Below are 26,253 nucleotides of genomic sequence, written 5' to 3'. Positions count from 1 at the left end.
AGCACAAATAATTGAGAAATATTGTAAGTGCAGGAGGCCATGCATAGCGAGAAGAAGACTCCTTCAAGAAGTGGGTGCCCAAAGCAGACACAGCCGCCCTTTGTTTGATTTCATAACTAGGCAAAGAGGCAATTTGCTTTTAACTAAATTGATGTTTCTGAATTCGCTTGTGCCTTCTTGTTTCTTTGTTAGTTTTGTTTCTCAGATTTTTCTGTTATTGATATATTTCCTAAGAGTAATGATAGGGAGATCAAATTTTTTAAACCAAATTCGTAAATTAAATAATGTGGTTATAGATGATTAGATTATTAATTAATTATTGATTAACGTGTTTGTTTCTTATTAGTACCACATCATTTGGTTTGCAATTTGGTTTAAAAAATTTGAACTCCTTAGCATTATTCATTTCGTAAACTGAACAGGTACGCGGAAACAAGAAATAAGCGTTTAAAATGTGTTTAATTAGGGAGCAGGAAAATGATGTTCATAAAGATATGACTGTCAAAATCATACATATTCTTTGACGTTATAATTTTTCAATATAGTATCCTTATTCTTGACATATGTGGTGACGACAAACGTAAACTTACATCACATTGACATCATTCATCTGAATATGTAATGCTATACATTTTGTTTCTTAAGTTTATTATTTTGTGATTTAGTACCATGTCTTTTATCTGTGTGATTGCGTCAAGCTTTCTAAGAAGTTTTTCTATATGACTATCTCACTAGCAGATAGCATTACAATGACTGGATATTAGACCAACTCCAACTCTCGGATCTCAACCCAAATATTTGGGTCAATCAAAAGATTTGTTGGATATTTATCAATAATTAATGACAAATATATATGTGTGTGCGTGTGCGCACACGTACATAAATTAAATGGTAATAAACAATAAATTGCAACTAAAAATATTGACAGAATATGAATGAAATTAATACTAAACTAACAATATATTGATCGAGGCTTGAGTACCACAATACCCTTGAAATATAATTTATGTCCCTACTTGTGCTTGTAGCTCCATGAATGTCTGATTCACCAAGATCCAACACCAAAACACTTGATTTCTGGCGAATATCCTTGTGGTTCTCTCAGTAAGAAAGACTTTGGGATTTTAGTAGGAAAGATGCCTTTTTCTATGTCTAGAATGAGATGCATATGTATGTATTTATAATTTGCATATAGTTCGTAACAGGTATAAGTTTGGGAGGTGACTGTTCGTTCAATAGGGATGTACGACTTCATCTTTTTCTCAGCGTTTCTCAACGTTTTCAGTCTTCATCCGAAAGGATGAGTGTTTTGAGAATAGAAAGATTAATTAAACCCGAAATTAAATTAAAAAATAAATTATTGAATTTAATTATTAGAGTCCGAACCCTAATGCCCAAGGCGCCCATATATATATATATATATATATATATATATATATATATAGGAATCCTTTAACAAGAAGGATCCCCAATTTTCTAAAAAAATGGGGACATCCTCTTGACTGTTAGATTTGACTTTAATGAAATTGTATGGTTGAGGTTGTGTGGCTTGTGATTTAATCTCAACCACACAATTTTATTAAAGTCAATCCAACGGTCAAAAGGGTGTCCTCATTGTTTTTTAAAAAATGAGTATCCCTTTTGTCAAAGGGCGCGTGTGTGTGTCATCATCATCATCATCATCACATCGAAAGCCCAAACCCAAAATTTAAGCCCAAATTTTCTCTCCAAACTCTAAAGTCTATTTACCCAATCACTTGATAATAAGGACAAAATGTTATAAATTGTAAGAAGGGTTTCAACTTGACCAATGAGAAGCAAATTTCCACTCAAAAACTCCAACACACTAAAAGATAGAATTTAGGTTTGTGAACAGTGAATGTCACGCAACTCTCAAGATCTAAATTTCAGGACCTAAACTATATTAATATGTGGTGGAATGGGGTTTAACCCTAATTTTGTTTAGAAGGATATTTATTTTTTTTTGTAACTTTAAGCTATGTTATCTTAATTTAATTTTACGAATATTTTAATCTAAAAAAATTCGACAAAATTCAAACCGAACAAATCATAGCATAAATGAACAAATTAATGAGTATACATAGAGTTTGGGATAATTTTTTTAAAGTGAATTTGTTGAAAATATTTATTTTATTATTTTGACTGTTGGATTAAAATTTTATATGTTAGATTTTTTATTTTTTTTTACCATTGGATTTGAAAAAATAAAATCTGAATCGTTAGGCCAAAATTCAAAAGATTGCATAAAAGGTATTAAATCTAGACCGTTGATAACCAACTGTCCAAAAATCGAACGGCTGCTTTTGAACCCAATATGACCGTTGGACAGCTAGGGTCTCCTGCCATGCGAGGCGCAATTGTTGGCCACAAACTTCACCCTTCCGCCCGTTGCTTTTATAAAAAAATGTGGGGCCCCAAAAAATTTGCCTAGGCCAAATAGAATCCAAATTTGGGTTTTAGTTTGGATCAAAGCCAAATATTTTTGTTTGCGTCTCCCCCTTAGAGTTGGTCTTACAAGTAGAAACATCGCATTACTCTACAAAATGAAAAAAATTTCATTGAAGGAAATATAAATTAATGTCAGCTATTGGTATTCCATTTATTTTGAGGTGCAAGACACCTTAATGATGAGTCATATATTATGCTATATATTACCCTATTATTAGTTGGATTATATATCAAGGGTGGTCGTTGGTGAAACCCTTTTGTGAAATCTTGACCCTGGATTTCACTTTCTATATTGCATAGTGTTACGACGCATTTACATATTCGGTGTAGAATTTTTTTTTTTAATTTATAAAATGACGAACATGTCCCTCTTGGGCTAAATGGATTTTTATGTCGACGTATTTGACCCTTGCATATTTTGCCACATTTCTTGGCATATTTGGAATGTACGGGTCGATATGAATGCATGGACGTAAGCGGAATATAATTTCGAGTTCTATGAGTCTTAGAACACATAAGGTATTTTGGTAATTTAACAATTAAATGGACGTATGATTGTTTCTGGCCTTTGTTGTGTGCCAAGTGGGGCCCTTCCCCATAAATCTGGAACACTCTCTCCTCTCTTTTCTCTCCCGTATCTCTCATCTTTGTCACTTCTCAAACTCTTTCTTCCTTCCTCCTTCACTAAAGCCACACACCACCATCTTTTAATTTTCAACGAACAAACCTCACCAAATCAACATCACTCTACTTCCCTATGGCTAGAAACATAAATATGTCATTTGTTTTGTGAAAAGCAAAGGAAAAACCGATGAACCACGAGTTTTATAGCAGATCGAGCTCTCTTGTTAATTTTAGACCGTTTTCAACCATCTTTTGGACTTCAAACATGTATAAATCAAATACTCTCGTTGAGTAGATGAATTTCCATATATGGATCGTCGAATTTGGTTGACAAATGAAGAAGTTGTGAGCTTTAGAAACTTTTCCATAAATATGGCGAGCTTACCTAGATTCTAGTGGGTTTTCCGGCTTCTCGGGTTGGCTCTATCTTGGGTCATCTCAGCTCCGACTCGGCTCGATTAGCCCTATCAATGTTGACCGTCGACTTTTTTCACGATTCAGCTTGAGACCTCTCTCAAAGTATTTCGACGTGCTGAATCCGTTTTTGGTATCCGTTTAGCGAAATTATATCATTTTAATGTAGTTCATAGTTGACGCCACTTAAATTTGCAGGTGGCAGAGATCCGACATGCAGATCGTAACGAAATTGTAATATGTTATTCTAGAAGCATAAAGACACCCTTAGAAAGTTACAGATTAGAAATCCAAGGTGTGAATCTTCCAAATCGAGTTGCATAGGGTTGTTGACCTTACCATTGACTTTTGGTCAACAGGTCGCAAATCACTCAAGAACATTATAGTTGACGTGTACACATAGAGTTACATTTTTATCACAAAAGTTCTGAAATGAGACTTAAGATTTGTTTTAGGCAACCACCGTACGTGCACACCTTGAACATTGTTCGAGGGTGCATTAGCGTGGATTCCAGGTGTGTGACTTTAGTATACGGGATATAGTGATTGCCCATGAAATTTCCATGGTAGTATACTCAGTGAATATGGCATATGGTTTTATAAATGTGATTTCTATTAAAATATTGCTTTTGAATTATGCCATCGAACTATTTATGATATGTGATTTGAAATGTTTGAGAAAAGTGATGGCTAGTAAAGGCCAATTAACCCATTGTCATAGGGAGTTATTGCATCAAACTTGTGTCTTGTCTTGTTTCTTCGAGCCGTTGTAAACTACATTTCTTCAATTTTGCTTTGTTCCATTGAGTGCTTCAAAACCAAGTTCCGCTAGGGTTCCATTGAGTGGTCCAACTCCCAGCTTCATCTGGAATCCGTTGAGTGGTCTAGAATCCCTCTTACTCTGAAGTTTAGTTGAGTGGTCCGGAATCGTATCTTATTCGGATTCAGTTAAATGGTCTGGAATCCCATTTCCTTTGGGTTCTGTTAAGTGGTCTAGAACCCAATCTTGTTGGATTTTGTTGAGTGGTCATCGTATCCCTCATCTTCGTTGGTTCGTTGATTCCTTGAATTGGTCTAGAATGTGAAAGCTTAAGAGATGTAAGCTTCAGCCGAATTGTGTTGTTCTAGCTCTAGTTTTCAGCGTATTTATGAACGATATATTTGAGAACCTTTGTGGTTTGATTTAGAAAAGGCCAATAGAAGTCTAGGTGACTCATTCGGGATTTTCAGTGAGTTTGATTATAATTTTATAAAGTATGGTTTTATGATCAATGTTTATAAACTATGATCGATGGATTTGTTTTATGATTATCACATATGTCGGATTATTGTCACTCACACGAGTTTCGCATCTTATTTGGGTTGTTAATTTTCCAGATGCACCATTCTCATAGTGTAGGGGCAATTGCGCAAGACATTGGCCTGAGTAGAGACGAAGAGCATTTAGGGTAGTAGTCAGAGTTCAGAGAACTTAGAGTGCTTAGGTTATCCTTATATCTTGCTTTGTACTCCCTTGGGACTTTTTTCTGGGACTCTACGAGTGTTAGCTTTGTTATACAGTTATATATTTGTGACAAAAATCCCACCGCCTTGTAAATATTTTGAATTTCAGTTTAGTATTTCTTGTTTGTATTTCCTCACACCTCTTGCACCCGAGCGTTACACGTCAATTCTGGACGTATGTTGGGATAGGGGCGTGACACCTTTATCCTACCACTTATGTTGTGTTAACATTTGACAATGGCTAGGATGTACTCTTTCAATTAACAAAGTGAGTCTAAAGTATCATTTAACTAAGTCATGGAACTACGCTGAAGGTTCTCTCTCTACAAAACAAACAAACAAAAAAAAAACTCTCTTTACTAAAACACCAATCCAGGAAACTCATTCGACGCCGTCCTTAGCCTTGGCTTGGGTGCCGGTAGCAACCCCTCTTAGTTTCTCCTCCTTCCCTCCTTCTGGCATCCTGTTACACCCTCCCACTTTTTCTCCTCCTTCCCTCCCATCTCATGTGTTGTTTCCCTATTTTATTATGCTCCATTCTCCTCTGCCCTTTCCCTTTTTTCCTTCCCTCCCATCCCCTTCCCTCTTACAGCATCCCAACCCATATTCCTTCACCTTTTCCAATCTTACTTAAGTTTGGTCTTAATTATCCTAAACTTGTCTCAGATTTTGGCTTCATGCCCTTTATCTAGTGTTTTTCGGCTATTTTTACTACTTTCTGTTTTTAACTTTTGCTTCCTCCCTCCTCCTTAGCCATGATATTCCATCCCTACCCCTATCATGTGCTCGGATGTGTGGGTTCCGATCCGAAATTGGATATTAGATCCATTTCCCTCCCTCACTTCTCCTACCCAACCAGCATGCCGGATCCCCATCGAGGCCAAGTGTTATGCTGCCTCTGCCACAGTAAGGGTATTTTACATACCTCCTTAGTGTCACTTTCTATCCATATAGTACTTTGTTTATATATATTTGTAAGTGTTCGTGAAAAGGATTTAGATTCGATGTCTACTTTTCGGTTCAGAGTTTGGCTTCCTTCGAGAATGTGGCGTCAGTGACGGTTTGGTTTATGCTGCTTCAAATTAAGGTTTTTTTGTTGTTTGTTTTTGTTGCCTTCGGGCCTAAGTTTCTGTCGGCCTCCCATTGTGTATTGGATTGCAACTCTCATTTTGCTTGGGCTTTTTACTATATCTATTGTTGTTTACGGGAGGTCTTTTGGCCTCTCTCTTTCTTGTACTAGTTTTTTATTAAAAGCAATTTCCTTTTGAAAAACAAAAAAAAATGAGTCTGTACATTCAATTCATCATCCAAAAGTATAGAGAAATAGACCATAAAACTGCAGCAAGAGTTTCACACCAGAAACAAAGATTCTCAATTTTGCCAATTTTCACGTTTTGACACGTACACAATATAGTGTTTTATCTCTTTTGTTTTATTTTTATATTTCAGTAAATGTCTTTATATAGGGAGTTTTAACAAAACACTACTGGTACTGTTCATTTTTAACGAAAAACCATATTTATACATTTTCCTGATACTATTCACTATACCTTTAAAAATGGTTTTTCATTAAAAAGGAAGTTTTTTTTTTAACTTTTTGTTAGTTTTCCTCTTTATATAATGATATGTGTGGACATGTAAGAAAAAAACTACAGAGCCTCGTGCAGTCACGTGATTGCACCCATGTGACAGGAAACTTGTGTGTATATATATACACCGAGTTTTTTTCGATAAATATATACACACCAAGTTAGTTGTTATCAAATATCAACGAATGTGTTTGTGCTCAATATATCTACCAAGAATTAACAAATAAATATGCCGCTCATAAATATACATGTTCCAAAATTGAATGTGAATATAAGATAGGGAGATGCGATTTGCACTATAAAAAAATCACACTCCTCTCTTTCGTGTGAAAATATATAGAAAAAAAAATGTAGAATGACTTTTAGAGTGTTTTTACAGTATTAACTAATAACAATTCTGTAAATTTAATTAAAAATAGTAATCGCCAAAGTATTATTTTAATTTACCTATAGCATTAGTATTCCTTCAATTTACATCTTTACTTAATGTAAACTAATATCAACAATCAGAAAAGAAAAAAAAGAGAGACAAGCTAAAATTTATATTGAAATCCCTAGCTTTTAATTAGCTAGTTCCTAATTTATGTACAAATAGAAACTCATATAGATGACGATGTAGTTTCATGAAATGCGTAAGATGAAATGAGTTTCCTTTTAGGAAATAAACATATAAGAAAATGTCAGAATACATCTCTAAGTTTATATGATTATATGCTTTCACTTGATTTTGATAATTGTGAATTGTATTAAAATCAAGTCTAAAACAATGAGACGGAGATACCACCGGATAAAGTAATTTTTGTACAAAATGGTTACCTAGCTTGAGCATAAACATATGCAAAAATTATGTGGCAATCTTCGGACTTTTTAACTATTAGGTCTTATTTAATGAAAATAAAAAACCATTGATCTTATTTTTTGTATTTTTGATAAAAAAAATTAAAAAAAATTAAAAATTTAAATATATTCGATATTCCGAAACACTATAAAAAAATTTGTAAAGATATAAAACCATTTGATTTGAACAGACTGAGTCAACAGACAAGCAAGTAGACTTCTTGCTGAAAACATTAAGGACTGTTGCCATCTTCCAAGTTCCATTCCATGTGCTCAACTTTCGTACAAAATATACATTTTATTATTTTTTTACAGAACTGCATTGTAGGTAGATTTGCATTTTTATTATTGAAAGTGTTATAATATATTTTACGTATGCCAGCTTCATATCGATGTTCCACTTTCACTTTGCACCATATTTGTTAATTTATACCAACAGTCTGATCGATTGATCCAAAGAGCCATGCAATATATGCATGATTAGTAATAAAGGGAGGTCAATAATCAGGATACTTAGAACTAATAAGAATTAATGATAAGATGTTTAGGTAGGAAATATTTAATCCTTAGTACAAGGCAACACTGTTTAATGGTCAAACCTAGGTCAGCATACTTGTAGAACAAGCTAAACAGGGTTGCTTGAAGTTCGATGAACTCATTTTAGATCGATAGAAGTATTGAATACCCAAAAACCTAGTAACACACACACACAAACACATACATACGTACAAGATGACTAGTATATTAGAACCAAAGTAAGCATATATAGCAGTTTTAAGAGGAAACATTATACTTGTAAGAAAACTAATCTTCATAAATAAAACCATAGAATTACATACGAAGAGACTTTTAAAGTCGAATTGAATGTGGATAACAAATTACTTTTTTTTTTTAATTACAAAACCTTTAAAATATAAATTAACAGTGTATTGATTTAGGTTACTCTTCTCTTCACCAATCATTAGTCGAAGAAGCAAGGCATTGAGCGATAGCTAGTGAAACGAAGAAGTAAACGATGCAAAGAGGGGTTATGCAATAGGGACAAGTTTTGAGCGCATCGATGAAGTGAAGAAAGGTTGCGAGGTCAATAAATAATTTGGTCATGTTTTTCGGGAGATGCCGCCTTCTCTCAAGGCCAGCTATCTTCTACTTGTGGTCACATATATGTTGGTATATATGATCCCACTTTTGTTGAGAAACGCTATGAAGATTCACCACAAAAAGAAAGTAATCATAAAAATACATGGCTAGCGGGAGTCTTCATAGCTTTCTATTTTATGTTTTTGGTTAACAAAATATGTGCACTAATCATATAAATTTGGTCGTCATCCAACTCGCTCAAATCATGAAATATTATACGCTTCCTTGTACTGTACTGATTAAATAAAGAGAGGCTTTTAGCTTGTAGCTTGTAGCTTTTGGCTTTCAGATTTCTATTTAAAACATTAGGTGATCGTGACGTGATCTTGATATGATCAAAAAGTTTGGTTTTGTTCGGAAAATTTGGAGAAAATGTATGGGAGATTTCTTCGGCAGAGGCTCAACCTTTGACTACGAAGAAGCACTTATGAAAAAAGAAGCTACTATTTCTCTTTCTTACCTAAGGGCTAAAATCTTTGTCAACACGACTGCACGTTTGAAGGGGGGTGTCGGTTCTGTTTTTGAACTTTTCTTTTTCGTGTGTTCTTGGTATGGACAATGTGTGGATTTGACTTCTCCATGAAAAATAGCTTTTTAATTGGGACCTACTGGATTTATCCCCAAACGTGTAGGCTACTATACTACTTTTGGTACAGAGTGCTTTTGAAATTGGTATAGCGGGTGTGTGGATGCAAACTCAAACATACATGGATTAACCAAACGGCCAAGGCCTCTCTGGTCAAGAAATTCAATGGTGGGTTGCATGTGGGTGTGAGACTTTCTGCTTTATGATTGATTATGATTGTGAATGGACGATTACGTTGAAAGTCAAGGTTTTACCCTTCTTTTTTTACTTGTTTAAAAAAAAATAAAAAACCATTACTAATCCACATGAGAAATTTTGCATTATGAATGTTTGGTTTCTTACGTGTAAAGAGTTATCCGTCTTTATTTTGCAAATTACAGTTTTTATAATGTTTAGTTTAATACACATGCAAAAATAACTCATGGAATAAAAAATAAAAAAAATTATTCATACAGATAGAACTATGATTTACCTTCAATAAGAAATGGAACATAATGTATGAAGCCAAGTATTTTTAATATATGATAGTGAAATTGTGCTAGTTGATTTTACTAATTCACGTATTATAATATGAGTGAACGATTATACATATTATATTAATATACTAATATACGCATTACAAATTAAATAAATAAATAACACATATATCAGTATGACAGTCGCACTAGAAAATGTCTCACCTTCAGAGTTTCAAAGCCAATTAACTATAGCTAGGAAGAGCATAATCCTCTTATTATTGACTTGTTTGATACTAATGTACTTTAAGATTAATGGGTTTGTCTTAATACATTTTTGGGTTGATCCAAAACCAAGTAAATAATATAATTCATGTATATATAAAAATGCAAAGCCATGATGAAGAGCTGTCCATTTCTACACAACCACAATTTAATATATAGTACGAGTATCTCCATACTACCAATCTACCATACGATTCTGTAACATCAATTTTAAAATAATAATCTACCAATATCGAGACACTTGGGCAATTATTCTACTCAAATTTCTCGTGGGAAGCCAAGAAAATTTCACCAACTACACGTAAGGTCTCTGAGACCAGTCCTCTCAACTCCAAGACCCCCTCCCCAACATTAAAAAGAAAAAAAATGAGCAGAGAGCACATTTTCATTGAATTTCAGGCTCCTTCCATGTTCCTCTCATCATTTATTTCCACCTGGGTTTTCCCTCGTTTTCTCCCTTCTCATTGTTTCTAGCTCATTCTTCCATTTTACTTTAAACCCACCTTTCCAAATCCATACTTCATCAACTAAAAAACTCAAATAAATCTGGGTTTTTAGATCTTTGGAAATCTCACTTCTTGTGAGTTTCATGTTTTTTTGTGTATTTTTCTTGTATTGGAGGAGAGGGGTTTTATACTCAGGACATCAGGTGCAAGGGTGAATTTTTCGTTCGCTTATAAGTTTCAAGATCTAGGAAGAAAAGCCCATTTAGTTTTATTGTTCATATCTCATTTTTTCATGGATCTTGGAAGCAAAAGCTATTTGATCCACGTGTCCCAAGCTCTTCCTCCAACAACTTCAGGAAGCTCCATTTTTGGAACTCCGATTCACCATTCCGACACAAGCTTCCCAATTATAGCGGTTGCCGTAATAGGAATTATAGCCACAGCTTTCTTGCTCGTCAGCTACTACATCTTTGTTATCAAATGCTGCCTCAACTGGCACCGAGTCGATATCCTCGGACGATTCTCATTGTCGCGTAATACGCGGGACGAAGACCAGCTAATGGTGTACTCCCCTGGGATAGAGACCCGGGGGCTTGACGAGGCGGTGATCAGATCAATCCCATTGTTGCAATTCAAGAAAGACGGAAATTACAGAGGACTTGGAGAGGGAAGCTTTTACGAATGTGCGGTTTGCTTGAATGAGTTTCATGAAGACGAGAAGCTTCGCATCATACCAAACTGCAGCCACGTTTTCCACATTGATTGCATTGATGTTTGGCTTCAAAGCAATGCCAATTGCCCACTTTGTAGAACAAGCATTTCAACTGCACCCCGATATCCTTTCGGTCGAACTGTCGCTCCAAGCTCTTCTCCCCGAGATCCAAGTCCATACGCAGGTAGCCTCAGTGGCGGTGATGAAGACTACGTGGTGATCGAATTGAGCAACGATAACTCGATGGATCAACCAATGCTTGGAAGACAAGAAATATGGAATTCCGGGGACTTATCACTATCAGTGAGGTCTATTAGTCCTTCACCAAGGAAATTGGAACATAAAGTTTTGCCCAAGAAATTTGGAAGAAAGTTTCACAACAAGGTTACAAGCATGGGGGATGAATGCATTGAAATTAGAGGGAAAGATGAGCAGTTTTCAATCCAACCAATAAGGAGGTCTTTCTCAATGGACTCATCAGCTGATAGGCAGCTTTATTTGGCAGTTCAAGAGGCAATGCAGCAGCAAAGGCAAGTCAATGAGGTCAGTCCCATTGAAGGTTGCAGTAGTACTGGTAGTGGTAGAGTTGGAAGATCTTTCTTTTCTTTTGGCAATGGTAGGGGAACCCGAAATGCAATTCTGCCTGTTTATTTGGAGCCATAAGCCAAGTTTTTTCTTTGGATTTTTGCAAGTTTTTAGTGTTTTTTTGTGAGATAGAAATTTTAGATGTAATATTGGGGAGGTTACATGATTTGTTAATGTTACATAACCATATTCAATTAAAATTTGAAAGCATTGCTTTACTTTACCTTCCTTTTCCTTTATGGTTTGTCCCATTGGGGCTTGTCGTAGAGGGAGTGACTCTACTATATTATATTGTATAAGACTCTACAACGAAAATTCGTATCAGTAATACTATGTTAAGTTGAAAATTTTAAATACATATTATTATATCATTAGTTCAAGATATTACGGCAACATCTCGAAAAGTGTGTGCAAATTTTTTTTCCCGGATCAAAGTGTTTCAAATGACTTGAAGACATTATTATTAGCATCATTGTTGAATCACCACTTTGTATTTTCTAATTTTCTCAGAAGACCTTTTCCCACCTAAATTGAATTGAATAATTGGGAGGTTCATTGTTGCTTAATAGAGAAAGACATACCAACCTCAAGGATCAAATTATTTTAGTGGAAAGAAAGAGGAATTTAGGATATGTGGGAGGCCCCCTTTATGTAGACCAACTAGCAGAATCCAAAGATTATAAAGCGTGTAAAAATTTGAACCACACTATTATTAGCTCATTGTAAAGCTTAACCCACTCATCCACCCTCTTAATGTAAATTATATCGTTTGTTCAAAAAAGAAAAAAGATTATATCTGCTTAAAATTATTAATTTGGAAATTGTTTACTCCTTCCTATGCATCAAACAAATTAATGATTCTTCATGAAAATGCTACTTCTTATCAAAACCGTCGATTGGTTTGACACCTCTTTCATTTCAGCAATCAAGTTGGCAGAGATATGTGGTCCTCTTTATTTAAATTGCAAACAATCGTATGATTAAGTGCCTTCCTGTGTGAAGTGTGATGGTCAATAATGCTATTGCTGGTATAAGGGAGGTATGCTTTGTTCTTATCTTATGTGTATGGTTGGTGTGAAGTTCTTTCCCTAATCATGTCTACAATTTTCCAGTCTGGAAGATTAACCTACTTACCTATAATGAAATGATTATATCTCAATCATGCACATAAGGTTTTATTATAATTGGGTGACAGAAATGACACTCTCTTTGCACCTCTTGCACTCTATTCTTTCTTTTCTAGTCGTTGCATTAAATAAATGGAAGAGATGAAAATCAATGAACAACATTAGAGTGTAGAGTTCATGAGGTAAAAACAAGGAATATGAAATCATTTGCATTCAAGTAAATTGCCTTCAAAATATTAACTAGAACTAGTCAATAGTTCACTTTGTGACGAGAAAGTTTTCATTGGGATATGACATATGCAATCATCCATCGCATTAGCTTACATATTAGAAAGATTGCGCACTTTTCAAAAGTTCTAATACCATATTAAATTATTACTCTCTCTAAAATTTAAACATTCAGGACCAATAATGTATATCACGCTTATCATTATAGTGCGGATAGTGCAAGGAAATTGAAACATACAGTATATCCAAATGTCCTGAGCTCAAAACACTTGTGCTTCGACACTGTTCTATCCAACTTTTCATGGCAGAAGGCTCAAACTCAGGGTCCATTCAATTAAGAACTGTTGTGATTGGCCCAATTTGATTTGAAGGAACAGCTAGCAAGTTACTATTCTGACACCATCTCTTTATATTTTTTTTGGTTTTGTGTTTTCTGCCTTGCAATTTGAGTCACTCACAATTATATAGATACCACTTTTTTTTTATGAAACATTATAGACATGCACATTTTTTGTTTATTAATGTCCGTTTTTATTTTTTTTGTTCAATCTCATAGTCGGCAATAAAAAATATGTGAGAAATTAAAAATGATGTGTGAAAGTCAATCCATTCTTTATTTGTAAGATAATATACACAATTTTATTTACTTTGAAAAACAGTTCATATATCCTGAATCACTTGTTTTATTCTCCCCTCAGGTATTGCATTTTCTTTTCTTTACATTACAATCAATAGTTGCTAGAGCAGGTAAATCTTCTGTCAAAATCTTGCATAGTTCGAAATATTGTGCGAGACTGTTGAACAAGAAGAGGTTGGTTTAGATGTCAAAACAGCTTTTATGTGTCAGTTTTCACTGGCTCCGAAATATGCTCAAAATTTCCATAAAGCTGAACTTTGGGTTCCCACTTCTGATCATATGTATTCACTGTTGGCTATCATAGGAGGAGTCATGTAACATAGAAAAGTAGCTCTGGGTGATAAGATGGACGTGGATTAGCACTTTGATGAGAGCCATGTTCTCTGTGTCTGGTGGTTTGGACGTGAGATTGCTCTTGAAATCCTTGATAAATGCATGTGGCATGAGGCATGTTTGGTGGTCCTTGTCCGCGATGAGAAAGTACATGTATCAGCTCTTGGGATAATTAAGTCAACTACTGAGGTAATGGGTGATGAGTAGATTTTATATTATACATTTAATTCTATTTTTAGTATATTTTAAAAAAAAAATTTTGATACTTTGAATTATATTTTCAATATAGAATTTTCGACTACTTCTGAAGTAAAACATAATCAAAGGGGCGAATTTTGGAGTAATTCCAACTGGAGGACGTTCGTGAATCGCTTGGCTTGATCGTGTCAAAATATCAGATTTTTCCACCAAACGGTTATTTCCTGGCAATAAAATAAAGGAGTGATGTGCAGTGCTAGAATAGTGATGTCTTGGGCTTGAATTGTATTTTTAGAGCCCAAGATGATCTTGGATGGGTTCGTGGCCTTCTGGAGTTGTGTTCAGAATGTCCTGATCTTCAAAACAAGCTATTATGGGCCTGATTTGGAGGATATTCAAGGCTAAAACGTGGCTGGACAAGTACTTGACAGATTCTCCTAGCTTAATTAGGACTTTATTTTCTAAGTTATTTTATTATTATTTAGTTTTCTAGTTGGAATAAGAGACCTATGGTTTAGGGTTTGTGCGATGGCTTAGCAAATATATTGCTTTGCCGTTCTTAGTCTTTTCTATGCTTTCTTTTATGCAACTTTGGAGACAGAAAATAATTGCTAGGGTTCTTGGAGATTTTCTACTTTAAGGTGTTTTCATTCCTTTTCTTCTTAATAATATTTTTTTTATATTTTAATTATGAGTATGCGTAACTAATTCGTTTTGCTAGGGTTAGGCCATGAACATTAGCATGAATATGTAATTTTATTAATTTGTTTATGAATGGATGCATGCTTGCTTTAAATTATTAATCACCACGATTAAAACTATCTATATATTTTAATGATTGATCACCATTAGGATATTTAGATAAGTAATTTGATGCAATTTCTGTTGGAGCATCATCCTGAAATTGAGGAGGGCTTCTTGTGATTAGTAATTGTAAGTTCACTTAAGGCGAACATCATGCTCTTAAGGGTTGCATGGTTTTTCAGAGGGTTTTCACGAAGCTTAATGAATCTTGCATGTTTATATTTGATCTGAACATCACAGACGGATTGCATGTTAGATATACGTTTTCACTTGAACATCACAAGGAAAATATGCATTAAGAAAACGTAACCTTCAAAGTATGTACGTGGAAATTCATAAGTAATTGATAGAATTGCATAGGATTGTGACGGTGATAGCTAAACCCTAGATTTCTCTAAATTTTTAATTTTTAAAAAGTTTTTCTTCTTTGCTGCCATTATTTCCAAACTTTCAGATTTCTTTTATTGTTTATCTAATCTTTTCAAATTCATAAATCTCAAATCTTTGATAAAATATGTTTTAATAATTAATTAAGAGTTAGTTTAATTATAAATTAGTCAAACAATCTTTGGGGACAACGCCCTTGCATGAGCATTTATATTACAATTACCTTGTATTTTTGCAAGTATTTTCAATGATTTTAACCCTATTTGCGCAGGTACTAAAAATTCTATCAATGGGATAGTGTGGTAATGAGTTAGAACCATGACAAGTCTTGGGCTCTGTATACATTGTGACAAAAGTGTGCAAGGGGATTGTAGCATGAAATACACTTATAATGGTAGTTCGGTTAATGCATTAGAATCAACTCTTACATGGTCCTATGTGTAACGACCCGTCCCCAAAAATTACAATCTTTATAATTTTTAAATATGAATTTACAGAAACGCCCTTCGAGGGACACACCCTGACCCGGGATGTCCACTAGGACTCTGAATCGAGATGTGTTGGCCAACACCTGGAAGGTAACGAAACCATAAAATGTATTGATGTGGAAAATGTGAATAAATTTAAACCTAAAAGTGTCTAAGTACAAGAGTGTGCGGTGAGCAGGTATGAACCAATTTCACACGTGATGACAGAGCATAAGTACAGTACAGTAAAATAGGGTGAGAATTATACCATTGATGGTAATGGTCTACCCCAAGATTTGTCGATAATCCTCGTTGGTACGAAAAGTTTGCTACTAGAACCTAGAGGGGCGAAAAACAAGGGTGAGTGGGCCTGAAAATAAAGTTTTAACAAAAAAAAAACATTTTGAAAACGTTATAACCCCTCGCCATAAAACCCGTATAGTTTCCAGAAAATAATACTACATAGGTAAGAAAAATGAATGTGCAGGTGCAGTAAAAACAGAAGCATGCCGTGCCACAATATCTCAGCAATAATAAATGTAAGCCAGGTGTGAGATTAGTCTAAACTAACATGCCAGTCAGAGTCACCTGATGTGACATGTACGATTGGACCTATTGCTCATCAGTCTATGCCAGCACACGAGTCAGAGTCACCTAGTGTGACCTATACGACAGGCTGGGTGTAAATATGTACGCTCTAGTGCTACAATCACATGAAAGCTAGGGCTATGTGCAGGTCACCTACGAGTCAAAGTCACCTAATGCGACCTGTACGACAAGCTAGCACCTAACTTGGATCCAAGGTGATCATGCGGTGCGGGAGATGAACAATCACGTGAAGGTTGTGCCCTGGCCCGGGACGGGAGCACTAACACCTAGGTGCAGTAATGATGAGCTCTAAATGAATATATGCATGCTCATATAATTCATCCATTTCAATCACATAATAACTCACTTAAACTTACATGCGCCTCCGTAGGATCATTTGGCATAACCACAAATCTCATCACAATGTAATATTTAAATATAACACATTTATATCATTTGGCATGCTATGCATAATCAATTTAAAACATTTCTAGAAAACTATAAGGTATATATATACACTATAAAAAAAAAAAATACCCACTCACCTGAGGTCCGCGCTACAACTTCCTAGCACGAATATCGAGGCATCACGAATGATCGGCGCCTAAAACAAGTATCAAATCACGTCTCAGAATTCTTAACAATAGAACATGTAACTTACATATCATATTTGAAAATATCCGTATGTCCGATTCCCGATCCGTAAGTTTCTAATATCCTCAAATATTACATACTATAATGTATCAAAGTTTGGTGACGATCCAACGTCAGATCGTCGATTACTATAATAATCAAGTGGCGGACCTTAACGGAGTTAGCTTCAAACGATGGAAATTCGTCAATCGGACTTCACGTATGGAATTAGAGAATCAAATTTAACCTAGAAAGGTCAGGGGATGCCTCAGCCCACGCGCCACCGTACACGGTGGTCGGCCACCCCGACTTGCCGAAAAAATCAACTATTTCTAAAAATTCTCAAACTTCATAGAAATGAAGATCTCAGTGAGAGGAATAACTTTCATACATGTGACTAAGGCTAATTTGGCTAGGAAAAGCCTCAATGTTACCCAAACCCGTCGGAAACCCTATAAAAGGTGTGTTTTGATTCGACCTTGATTCGAACTCTGACGCCCCCAAACTTGTTTGGGCTTTGTTCCTAGGTTCAAGGTGAGTGGTTTGATGGTAGTAATGGTTGACGATGCTTTCACAATGGGTGGATCTCTACCATGACATCTTCGGAACCCACAGGTTTCGTTCTTCCTCAAAACGGGGTCAATCTAGGTGGATTTTGGATGGAAATGAACGAGGTGAGGTCAGGTAGATGTTTGCTAGTGGTGGTAGGATGTGATTCACTAGAAAATCACCTGAATAGCATCGGAAAACACGGATACCGTCAGATCGGGTACGAGTCAAGGGGAACCCGGCGGGTTCTTCTCCTTCTCCCCTTCTTTCCTTTCTCTCCTTTCTCTCATTTCTCTCCTCTCTCATTGTCACTCTCTTCTCTCTCCTCTTCTGAATGGGCATCCCGCCCCTCCTTTCTCTCATTTATCTCTTCTCCCAATCATCTGTTTCTTCTTTTATTCAATCTGGAGCCTTATAGAAATTAATTAATCTACTATTTTATTCCTGACTTTGTTTGTTAATAACTCCTCCGTTATAACTCCAAATTACGTTCCGTTTGCACTCACGCGCTCGTAGCGATGAGTACTACGAGGATACGCTAACAAAACGAACCTTACGTGACATGACAAGACGGTCAACAAAAGTCAACATCTTTGCCTCGAAGGGCATTTTCGTAAATTCACATTTAAAAATGATAAAGACTGGAATTTTTTGGGACGGGTCGTTACAATTTACCCCCCTTAAGAAAATTTCATCCCCTAAATTTAAAATAACTTTCTAAATGTAAAATACTCGAAAATATTGAGAAAATATGTATATAAATACATACACAAGGAATAAAAATCGAGTTAGAGCGGCTGCATAAAAGAGAATGTCATTCCATCACGATCGGATTGCAATTATTCCTCTTTCATGACTTCAAGCTCATACCTTCTTCATTCCTCGATAATAAAGTAGTATAACACTCATATAAAACATAAAGTTGAAAATTACAAATAATTCAGTAATAACATAAGATCAAAAATATATGTGTATAATAAGATAACGACTGTACAACAAAAATAGATATACACACACACACACACACACACACACACACACACACTAACGTAAGATTCAAATAGTTGTACGGAGTTGAAAATCGAAAATGAAAATAATTCGCCCAAAATTTGTGATGGCAAAAATACATATATAATAAAATAATGTAGTGGAAAAATAGTTGCACGAAAAGTCAAAACAAAAATGAGAATGGACGTTGCCGAGCATTCGTCATGTCATGTTCTTCGAGAATGAGTGTGGGTGTCATGAGTCGAGTCCAAACCATCACTAATTAGCAACTGCCGCGGTAGACAAGCCGACTTGCCCACTTGCTTAGTGAACCCAACAATTAAGCCATTGATATTACAGTCTGCAGCCTGTAATGCCGATAACTCATTGTTGTCTCAATAAGCTAGTGAGAAGTTCCAGAGGATGCCAAAATATCGTTTTGCTCCTCAGTGCGAATATGCCTAGATCGTCTTATTCATGCCTCGATCGCAATGACATACTATCCCAGAGCACACCAATCTAGCTGCTAGAAGTGTTTTGATGTCCACGTTCCCACAACAATAAGATCCTGGAGTGAAGTAGTAGAAAGATGGGTAGAGCCGAACACATATCGTAAAGCATTTCCTTCATGCCCATCCATTAGGGTCGTGCTCCAAATCAAGGGGTACAAAATTTGAAAGTTTTAATTAGAGAAACCGTATCTCTGACGACATTAATCGAATGATAGTTGTAGTCTTGAGCTCCATATAGAAATTTACGCTACAATCGCCAAACTCCAAATTACGTTCCGTTTACGCTCACACGTTCGTAGCGACGAGTACTACGAGAATACGCCAAGAAAATGAACCTTATGTGACATGACAAGACGGTCAACAAAAGTCAACATCTTTGCCTCGAAGGGCATTTCTGTAAATTGACATTTAAAAATTATAAAGACTGTAATTTTTTGGGACAGGTCGTTATAAAGACAGTAATGTTTTAAAATTTTATTCACAAGATCAATCTAAGGTGTGTAAGCAAACATGGATCTAGGATTCAAAAAACTAGGATGACCAGAACTTTGATGTCAGATTTCTTTAGCATAAAGATTTTCTTAAACGTTGGTAAAGTATCCTCTGTTTATATGATATTTCCCCAAATCATACACAACTAGTCAAATAGAGAAATGCAAATCTCTAAACATAATTGTAAAATAGAGTGAATTTCATTCATAAGCAAGTAAAGATGCACCTAGTTGACGACCTCATAAGCTTTAGCGAAGAAGTCCAACTCTTGGAGGTTGGACCAGAAGAAGAAGAAAATAAGGAAGTAGGAAAGAACAGGTGAAGGAGAAAGCAAAAACAGCAGAAATAAGTTAGGATAACGAGAAGAGTCCAGCGATACCGGACAAGCATAAAAGTCGGGAATGAGGATGTAAAGGGACGTGAAAGAATTATGTTTTCTGGGGAAAGGGTTTGAGTTAGGATAGTAGGATAATTTGGGCCGGCTTGATGGGCTATTGTAGGTAGTCTTCGATGTGGGTTAAACTCTCGGATGAGTTGGAGTCCACCCTACAAGTGTATATGTGTAAGAAGCTTGTAATTTGTTTTTTGGGCTAAATGTCATGTGTTGGATTCCTCTTCCCTCAATACCACTTGTATAACGACTGATTACTTCGTGTAGTTAGGCCTACGTTCACCTTGACTTGAACTTTCCTCGTTTTGGGCCTCTCCCTGATATATATGCATCGGAAAAATCTATAGATAAATCATATCGACCACAACATCGATAAAAGTTTGTACATTTGTTACAACTTACATGTAGATGCAAGTGTAGCTATATTAGTTAGATCTAATATACTCACATCTATGTACACGAGTTTAAATCTTCTCCTTATAATATAAAGAAGAATTTAGGTTCTCATCACTCTTTCTTTCATCGTATTGATTAAACTTTTTTTAAATTTTTTTATCAAGGTTCCTAGCTTTTAATGAACGTCATTATTCAATTATAAATTATTTACATGCCAACATAATTAAATTTTATTTCTAAAATGTATTCATTTAGTGTTAGAAACATTACAGTTGGTATATTTATATTTGTGGTTAAACCTTGTATTATATATTTCTATTTTTAGTTTGTACCATTTTTAATTTGCAACCTTTTTTTAATTTCTACCAATGTTCCTTTTAGTTTTAATTTCTACTCATATATTAATTTCATTTTGTGCCCATATTTTAAAATTTGTATTTATACTCATAATTCATTTATAATGTACCCATTTTTCTTCATAAATGTATCACTTTGTTATATGTAAAATGTACCCTTTTTTTTTTGTGAATGTACCATTTTTTTAATGTATCCATTTTTTAATGTAAAATCTATTTTATTTTTTATTTATAATGTATACATATTTTATAATAAAATGTACCCCTTTCAAAAAAATTTGAACACTATGGGTACATTCGTTTGACATTTATCATTTCAAAATTATATTGTTACCTGTTTTTTGAATAAATTAGATTCACGTCCTTCATTTCTCATCCTCATTAATTGAAACCTTATTCATTTTTAATTTTTAATTAAGGTCTCTTGACTTTTCTTCATATCATTATTTGAATATTAAATTATTTACAAGTTATTATATGTCAATTTAAAAATGAAAAATTATTAATCATTTTCAAATATAATCTTTGTAGTATTTTTTTTCATATATTTCTATTTATAATTTGTATCTCTTTTTTTTTAAATTTATACCAATATTCTTTTTTAGTTTTAATTTGTACTCATAATTTTGAATTTTAATAAGTACCCATATTGTCAATTTAATTTGTACCCATAGTTTTGAATTTTAATATGTATCCATATTTTTAATTTACTTTGTACCAATATTTTTTTATGAACGTAACCATGCTAATTATATGTGTTTATTTTATGTTTTGAAATATATCCATAGTTATTTCTTGCACTGTATTGATAAGTACGTGGGTGCATTTTTTTTGTTAGAACTATGTGAAGAACAAATTACTCTATTATTGATTTTTAAGTAATTGTTATATTTGTAACAATATTATTTGGATTTGTTTAAATTTCATAATTTGTGGGATATTGAATGCATAAACGCATGAATTAAGTCTCTTAAATGATGATGGGGACCTTGATCAAACTATTTAAACAAATAAGGTTTCATTCTAATAACTAGGTTGAGTAGGGACCATAACCAAAATGACCCTAATATAAATTAGTTTTGTAATTGAATATCACTCATCAGACTAGCATGAGCATGACATGACCAACATAGACACAATATAACATAGGCATAACACAAACAAAATCGACCAGTACGACAAAAGTAAGGTAGCATTTTTGTTCACCACATTTAATTATAGCATTTTTGTTTAAGTTTAACATGATTAAATGTTGGAACTAAATTCGCACATTGCTACAAACGGAAGAGCTACGCAAGTCCAACTACCTGTAAGAAAACAAACATTCATAGTCAACCTTGGGTTCCCATGGGGTACAGACAAAAAGCTCTCCAATGGTCAAGTTAGTAAAGTAATATTACAACTCAAGCAGTAGAAGAGAATAACAAGGGGTATGCATAGATTGCGTTATAGAGAGAGGATCTTTGCAGGATCCTAATCCATTCATCGTGCATTGTGCGGCTAGTTTTCATTAGATATTGTTTATATTCAATTTTAAATAAAAAAAATTACAATGATTTCTAACTGCATAATGTATAATGAACGGATGTGATTTGAGGATCCCTGGGATCCTCACAAAGAGGATCCGGTGAGGATCATCTCTCTGTGTTATATGCAGTACCAAAGTTATGCTCTAGATGAAATTATTTTAATAATCGGCAGAGGATATGGAAATTGTATTAAACCGGGAGAAACCAAGGGGATGTCTAGGATTAGATATTGTTTCCTCTTAGAAGTGTGATTATTGACGGCGCACTAGATTGTAGGAATCTCCAAGAATATAGGAAACTCGTTTTCTATCGCCCCAACCCCAAAAATTTATTTCGAAAGATAATTACTATGATAGGCCCAAATTAAACTCTTGTTTATTTTCTACCATTTATCATAATTCTTTTATTTAATTCTTAGTTACTCACAAAATCTATAACCCAAATTGTTTACCAAAAACATAAGGTTAATTTTTAAATTAATCACCCAATTCCTTTTCTTAGACAAATTTTCAACAAAAGATTAATCTCGGTTATTTTTAAGGCTGCATCTAACTCCCGTTAGACTGCCTACGTACCCTTGAACGAGATCAACCTTTCATAGTTCACATTCATTCTTTTATCTATTTCCGAAATATTCTAGTAACAGAAATATTCAACATTAGCTTTCATAATCGAATCACATCAAATGGGTACCAATTATGAATTTAAAATATCAAAATTTGCATGAAAAAGCAACGTCAGCCCACTTGCCATGCACCGCCTTAGTTGGCGGTTTCCGGCAAATGGAAACCTAGTTTTCTGACGAACTCCAAAAATTACCAAATTTTACAGGCAAATAGAGTTCAAAAAGATGAATAACGTTCATACATGGGCCGAAGTCCAATTCAGTCGAGAAATACCTCAATTTGCCCTTGAACCGTCAAAAACCCTTGAATTGGGTGTTCTTGATTCGACTCCAAAACGAACTCTGACGTCTGATCCAATGATTAGGCCTTGCTCCTGGGGTTGAGGGAAGTCTATTGGTGGTGGGGATCGACGATAATTGTTGTCCAAATCACCGAAAAAGGAAGAAAACCGTGTGGACAACCGTGGGTTTGTGGCTTCGATTTGTAAAATTGGGTAAGAAATTGAGAAATCCAACACCTCAAGGATGTTGGGCTCGTTGAGAGCTTCCCATAGACACTGGAATCACCTCCAACAGACATCGGACAGATGAGAAACCGGCCTTCCCTCCTTTCCTTTTCTTCCCATTGGTCCCCTTTTTTCCAGATTGGTCCCCCTTTTTCCCTTCTTCTCTCCCTCATCTCTCATTTTCCTCTTCTCTCACGCTGCCATCTGGCAGCTTCCAAACTCCTCTTCCTCTTTTTTATTTTTTCATTTTTTCTAAAACCTCTAATTTCTTCATTTCAATCCTGATTCACAAATGGTTTTCACCTACGCTTTCGTAGGATCGAGCTCTATCCAAATACGTCAAGAAATATGATAAAATACATGAGGATAAAATATATCCTCGTAAAATTACGTTTAGTCAACTAAGGCATTTTCATCTTTTCCACTTATCGATAAATTTTTCGATGTAAATTATAATAAATTCCGGAAACAAAATTCTAAAATTTCTCTAATCAAAATTTTATAACCATAAATCTATTTATTCTCGATTTACTCCATATAATCATATATTTTGAATTTTTAGGGTATTACATTCAACCCCATTAAAATAAATCTCGTCCCCGAGATTTCAATCACATGATAAGGATAAGGTATTTAAAACCAATCCGTAGTACCGTTAATATTGAATGAAATTAAGATCTCATTTTATGATTTCATTCATATCCTCACGTGAACCAAACTAACCATATTAATCATATAGCCATAATCATCATTGGTAAAACAATGACCCCTATTAAAATAAATCTCGTTCTCGAGATTTCCAACCATCAAATGACGAAAAGGGATTTAGAACTAATCCTGCCGTTCCATTTATAGTGAATAAAATTATACCCTCAGTCTACGATTTTATTCATACTCAAAATAAGTAATTCAACTTATCAATTATCAAAATTTTCACTCATACACTCAGATTTCCAGCCACATTAATTGGCGAAAAAAAAAATCAAAATTTCTAGCCACACACGTTTGTAAATTAATATTTCAAACATCAAGCCATAATTCTCATTGGCTAAGTAAATTCCAGATTATCAAACCACATCTACCATTAGCTAGATAAATACTAGCATAAGAACCACAATCATGGATAAAACTACTTACCATCATTGGCTACACTTAACCATTACCTTGATTCTTTCTCAAAATTTCTGGCCAAAATCACTAGTGATACCAGACATCAGAAAATTTTGCCATATTCTTTTTTTTTTTTGGCAAAACAATTATCATATATTCACATCGTAGCCATCATTGGCCAAATAAATAGCAAAATTTCAAGCCATAATCATTAGTGGCTAAGTAAATATTACAATTTCAAGTCAAACCAGCAGAATTGGCAACCCAAATGTCAGAAATTCCAGCGAAAATCATTGGAACTTCTAATCACAATCACTCTATAAAAAAATGAGAGATTAAAAACCAACTCCACAATTTCCGTTTATATTAAATGAACTCAAATTCTCATTCTATTATTCATGTCCACCAATAATTCAATAAATGAAGAAATCTCCATGGTTTTGCCACCATTCCAATTATAATGAACAATTCATAACTTTGATTTATGATTTCTTTCCCATTTGATAAATTTCATCTTGATATTCATAAATATTAAAAATTTCAGCTATAGATATCATTGGCAAAACAACGATTTCATCACCTTTTTCTTTTATCCCAATACGTGACTAGCAACTGGAAAATATCGTAATATACCTGGTCGATACACATCACATTGATAACTTATTCTCACAGCCCACACATGGAGCTTTTCTCCCGAAAACACTGGGTCTTTGTGTCCATTCAATTATTTCTCCAAATTTCACAGGTCATTTCACCCAAATCAACATTCACGTGGCCATTTTGCCTAATCAAACATCCATGGCCCATTTTGCCCAATCAAACATTCCTCCCATTCCATGGGCCATCACGCCCAAATCGATATCCACGGGCATTTTCGCCCAAATCAACAATCTTCAATTTCACAGGTATAATATGACTTTTCCATCTACTTGTCATAATTTCACATTCATCTTACGTTCAAAATTTTCATAATGCATAACAAAATCAACCCAATTCAAGATTAATCCCAAACTTTAAATCAAACACTCATTCTTAAAGCTACACAAAATATAACATTTTAAAATTTTCTACTCCTTCTCAATTCAATTCACTTCATAGTGATTCACAATATAGGCATTACACATAAATTCACCATTAGTCAAAGAACTTATGAAATAATGCAATTCACAATTCACATCCACAAACACCAATAATATCTCACATTGTAAGGTAGGATCATTCGCTTTGATACCATGTTCTAACACCCCGACCAAAAAAAATTATTTCGGAAGATAATTACTATGATAGGCCCAAATTAAACTCTTGCTTATTTTCTACCATTTATCACAATTCTTTTATTTAATTCTTAGTTACTCACAAAATCTATAACCCAAATTGTTTACCAAAAACATAAGGTTAATTTTTAAATTAATCACCCAATTCCTTTTATTAGACAAATTTTCAACAAAAGATTAATCTCGATGATTTTTAAGGTTGCGTCTAACTCCCATTAAATTGCCTACGTACCCTTGAACGGAATCAAGCCTTTCGTAGTTCACATTCATTCTTTTATCCATTTCCGAAATATTCTAGTAACGGAAATATTCAATATTATCTTTCATAATTGAATCACATCAAATGGGTACCAATTACAGATTTAAAATATCAAAATTTGCATGAAAAAGCAACGTCGGCCCACTGGCCAGGCACCTCTGTGGGTGGCGGTTTCTGGCGAACAAAAACCTAGTTTTCCGAAGAACTCCAAAAATTACCA

General features: G+C 34.5%; 1 protein-coding gene across 1 annotated transcript; it reads left to right on the top strand.

The window, feature by feature from the left end:
* Positions 1 to 10,147: 10,147 nt before the first annotated feature.
* LOC103453425 (RING-H2 finger protein ATL16-like) lies at positions 10,148 to 11,868 on the top strand. Its single transcript, XM_008392969.4, has one exon. It carries the CDS (start codon positions 10,641 to 10,643, stop codon positions 11,721 to 11,723), a length of 1,083 nt encoding a protein of 360 aa, XP_008391191.3. The 5' UTR covers positions 10,148 to 10,640; the 3' UTR covers positions 11,724 to 11,868.
* Positions 11,869 to 26,253: the final 14,385 nt, after the last annotated feature.

The sequence above is a fragment of the Malus domestica genome, chromosome 13 (assembly GCF_042453785.1).
Source record: "Malus domestica chromosome 13, GDT2T_hap1".
NCBI classification, from domain to species: Eukaryota; Viridiplantae; Streptophyta; class Magnoliopsida; order Rosales; family Rosaceae; genus Malus; species Malus domestica.
The sequence above is the reverse complement of the archived record's forward strand: the minus strand, read 5'-3'. Positions and strand labels throughout refer to the sequence as shown.

What these genes read in the sequence shown, in the direction of transcription:
- LOC103453425 (XM_008392969.4), top strand. Translation starts at nt 10,641, where the DNA reads ATGGATCTTGGAAGCAAAAGCTATTTGATCCACGTGTCCCAAGCTCTT.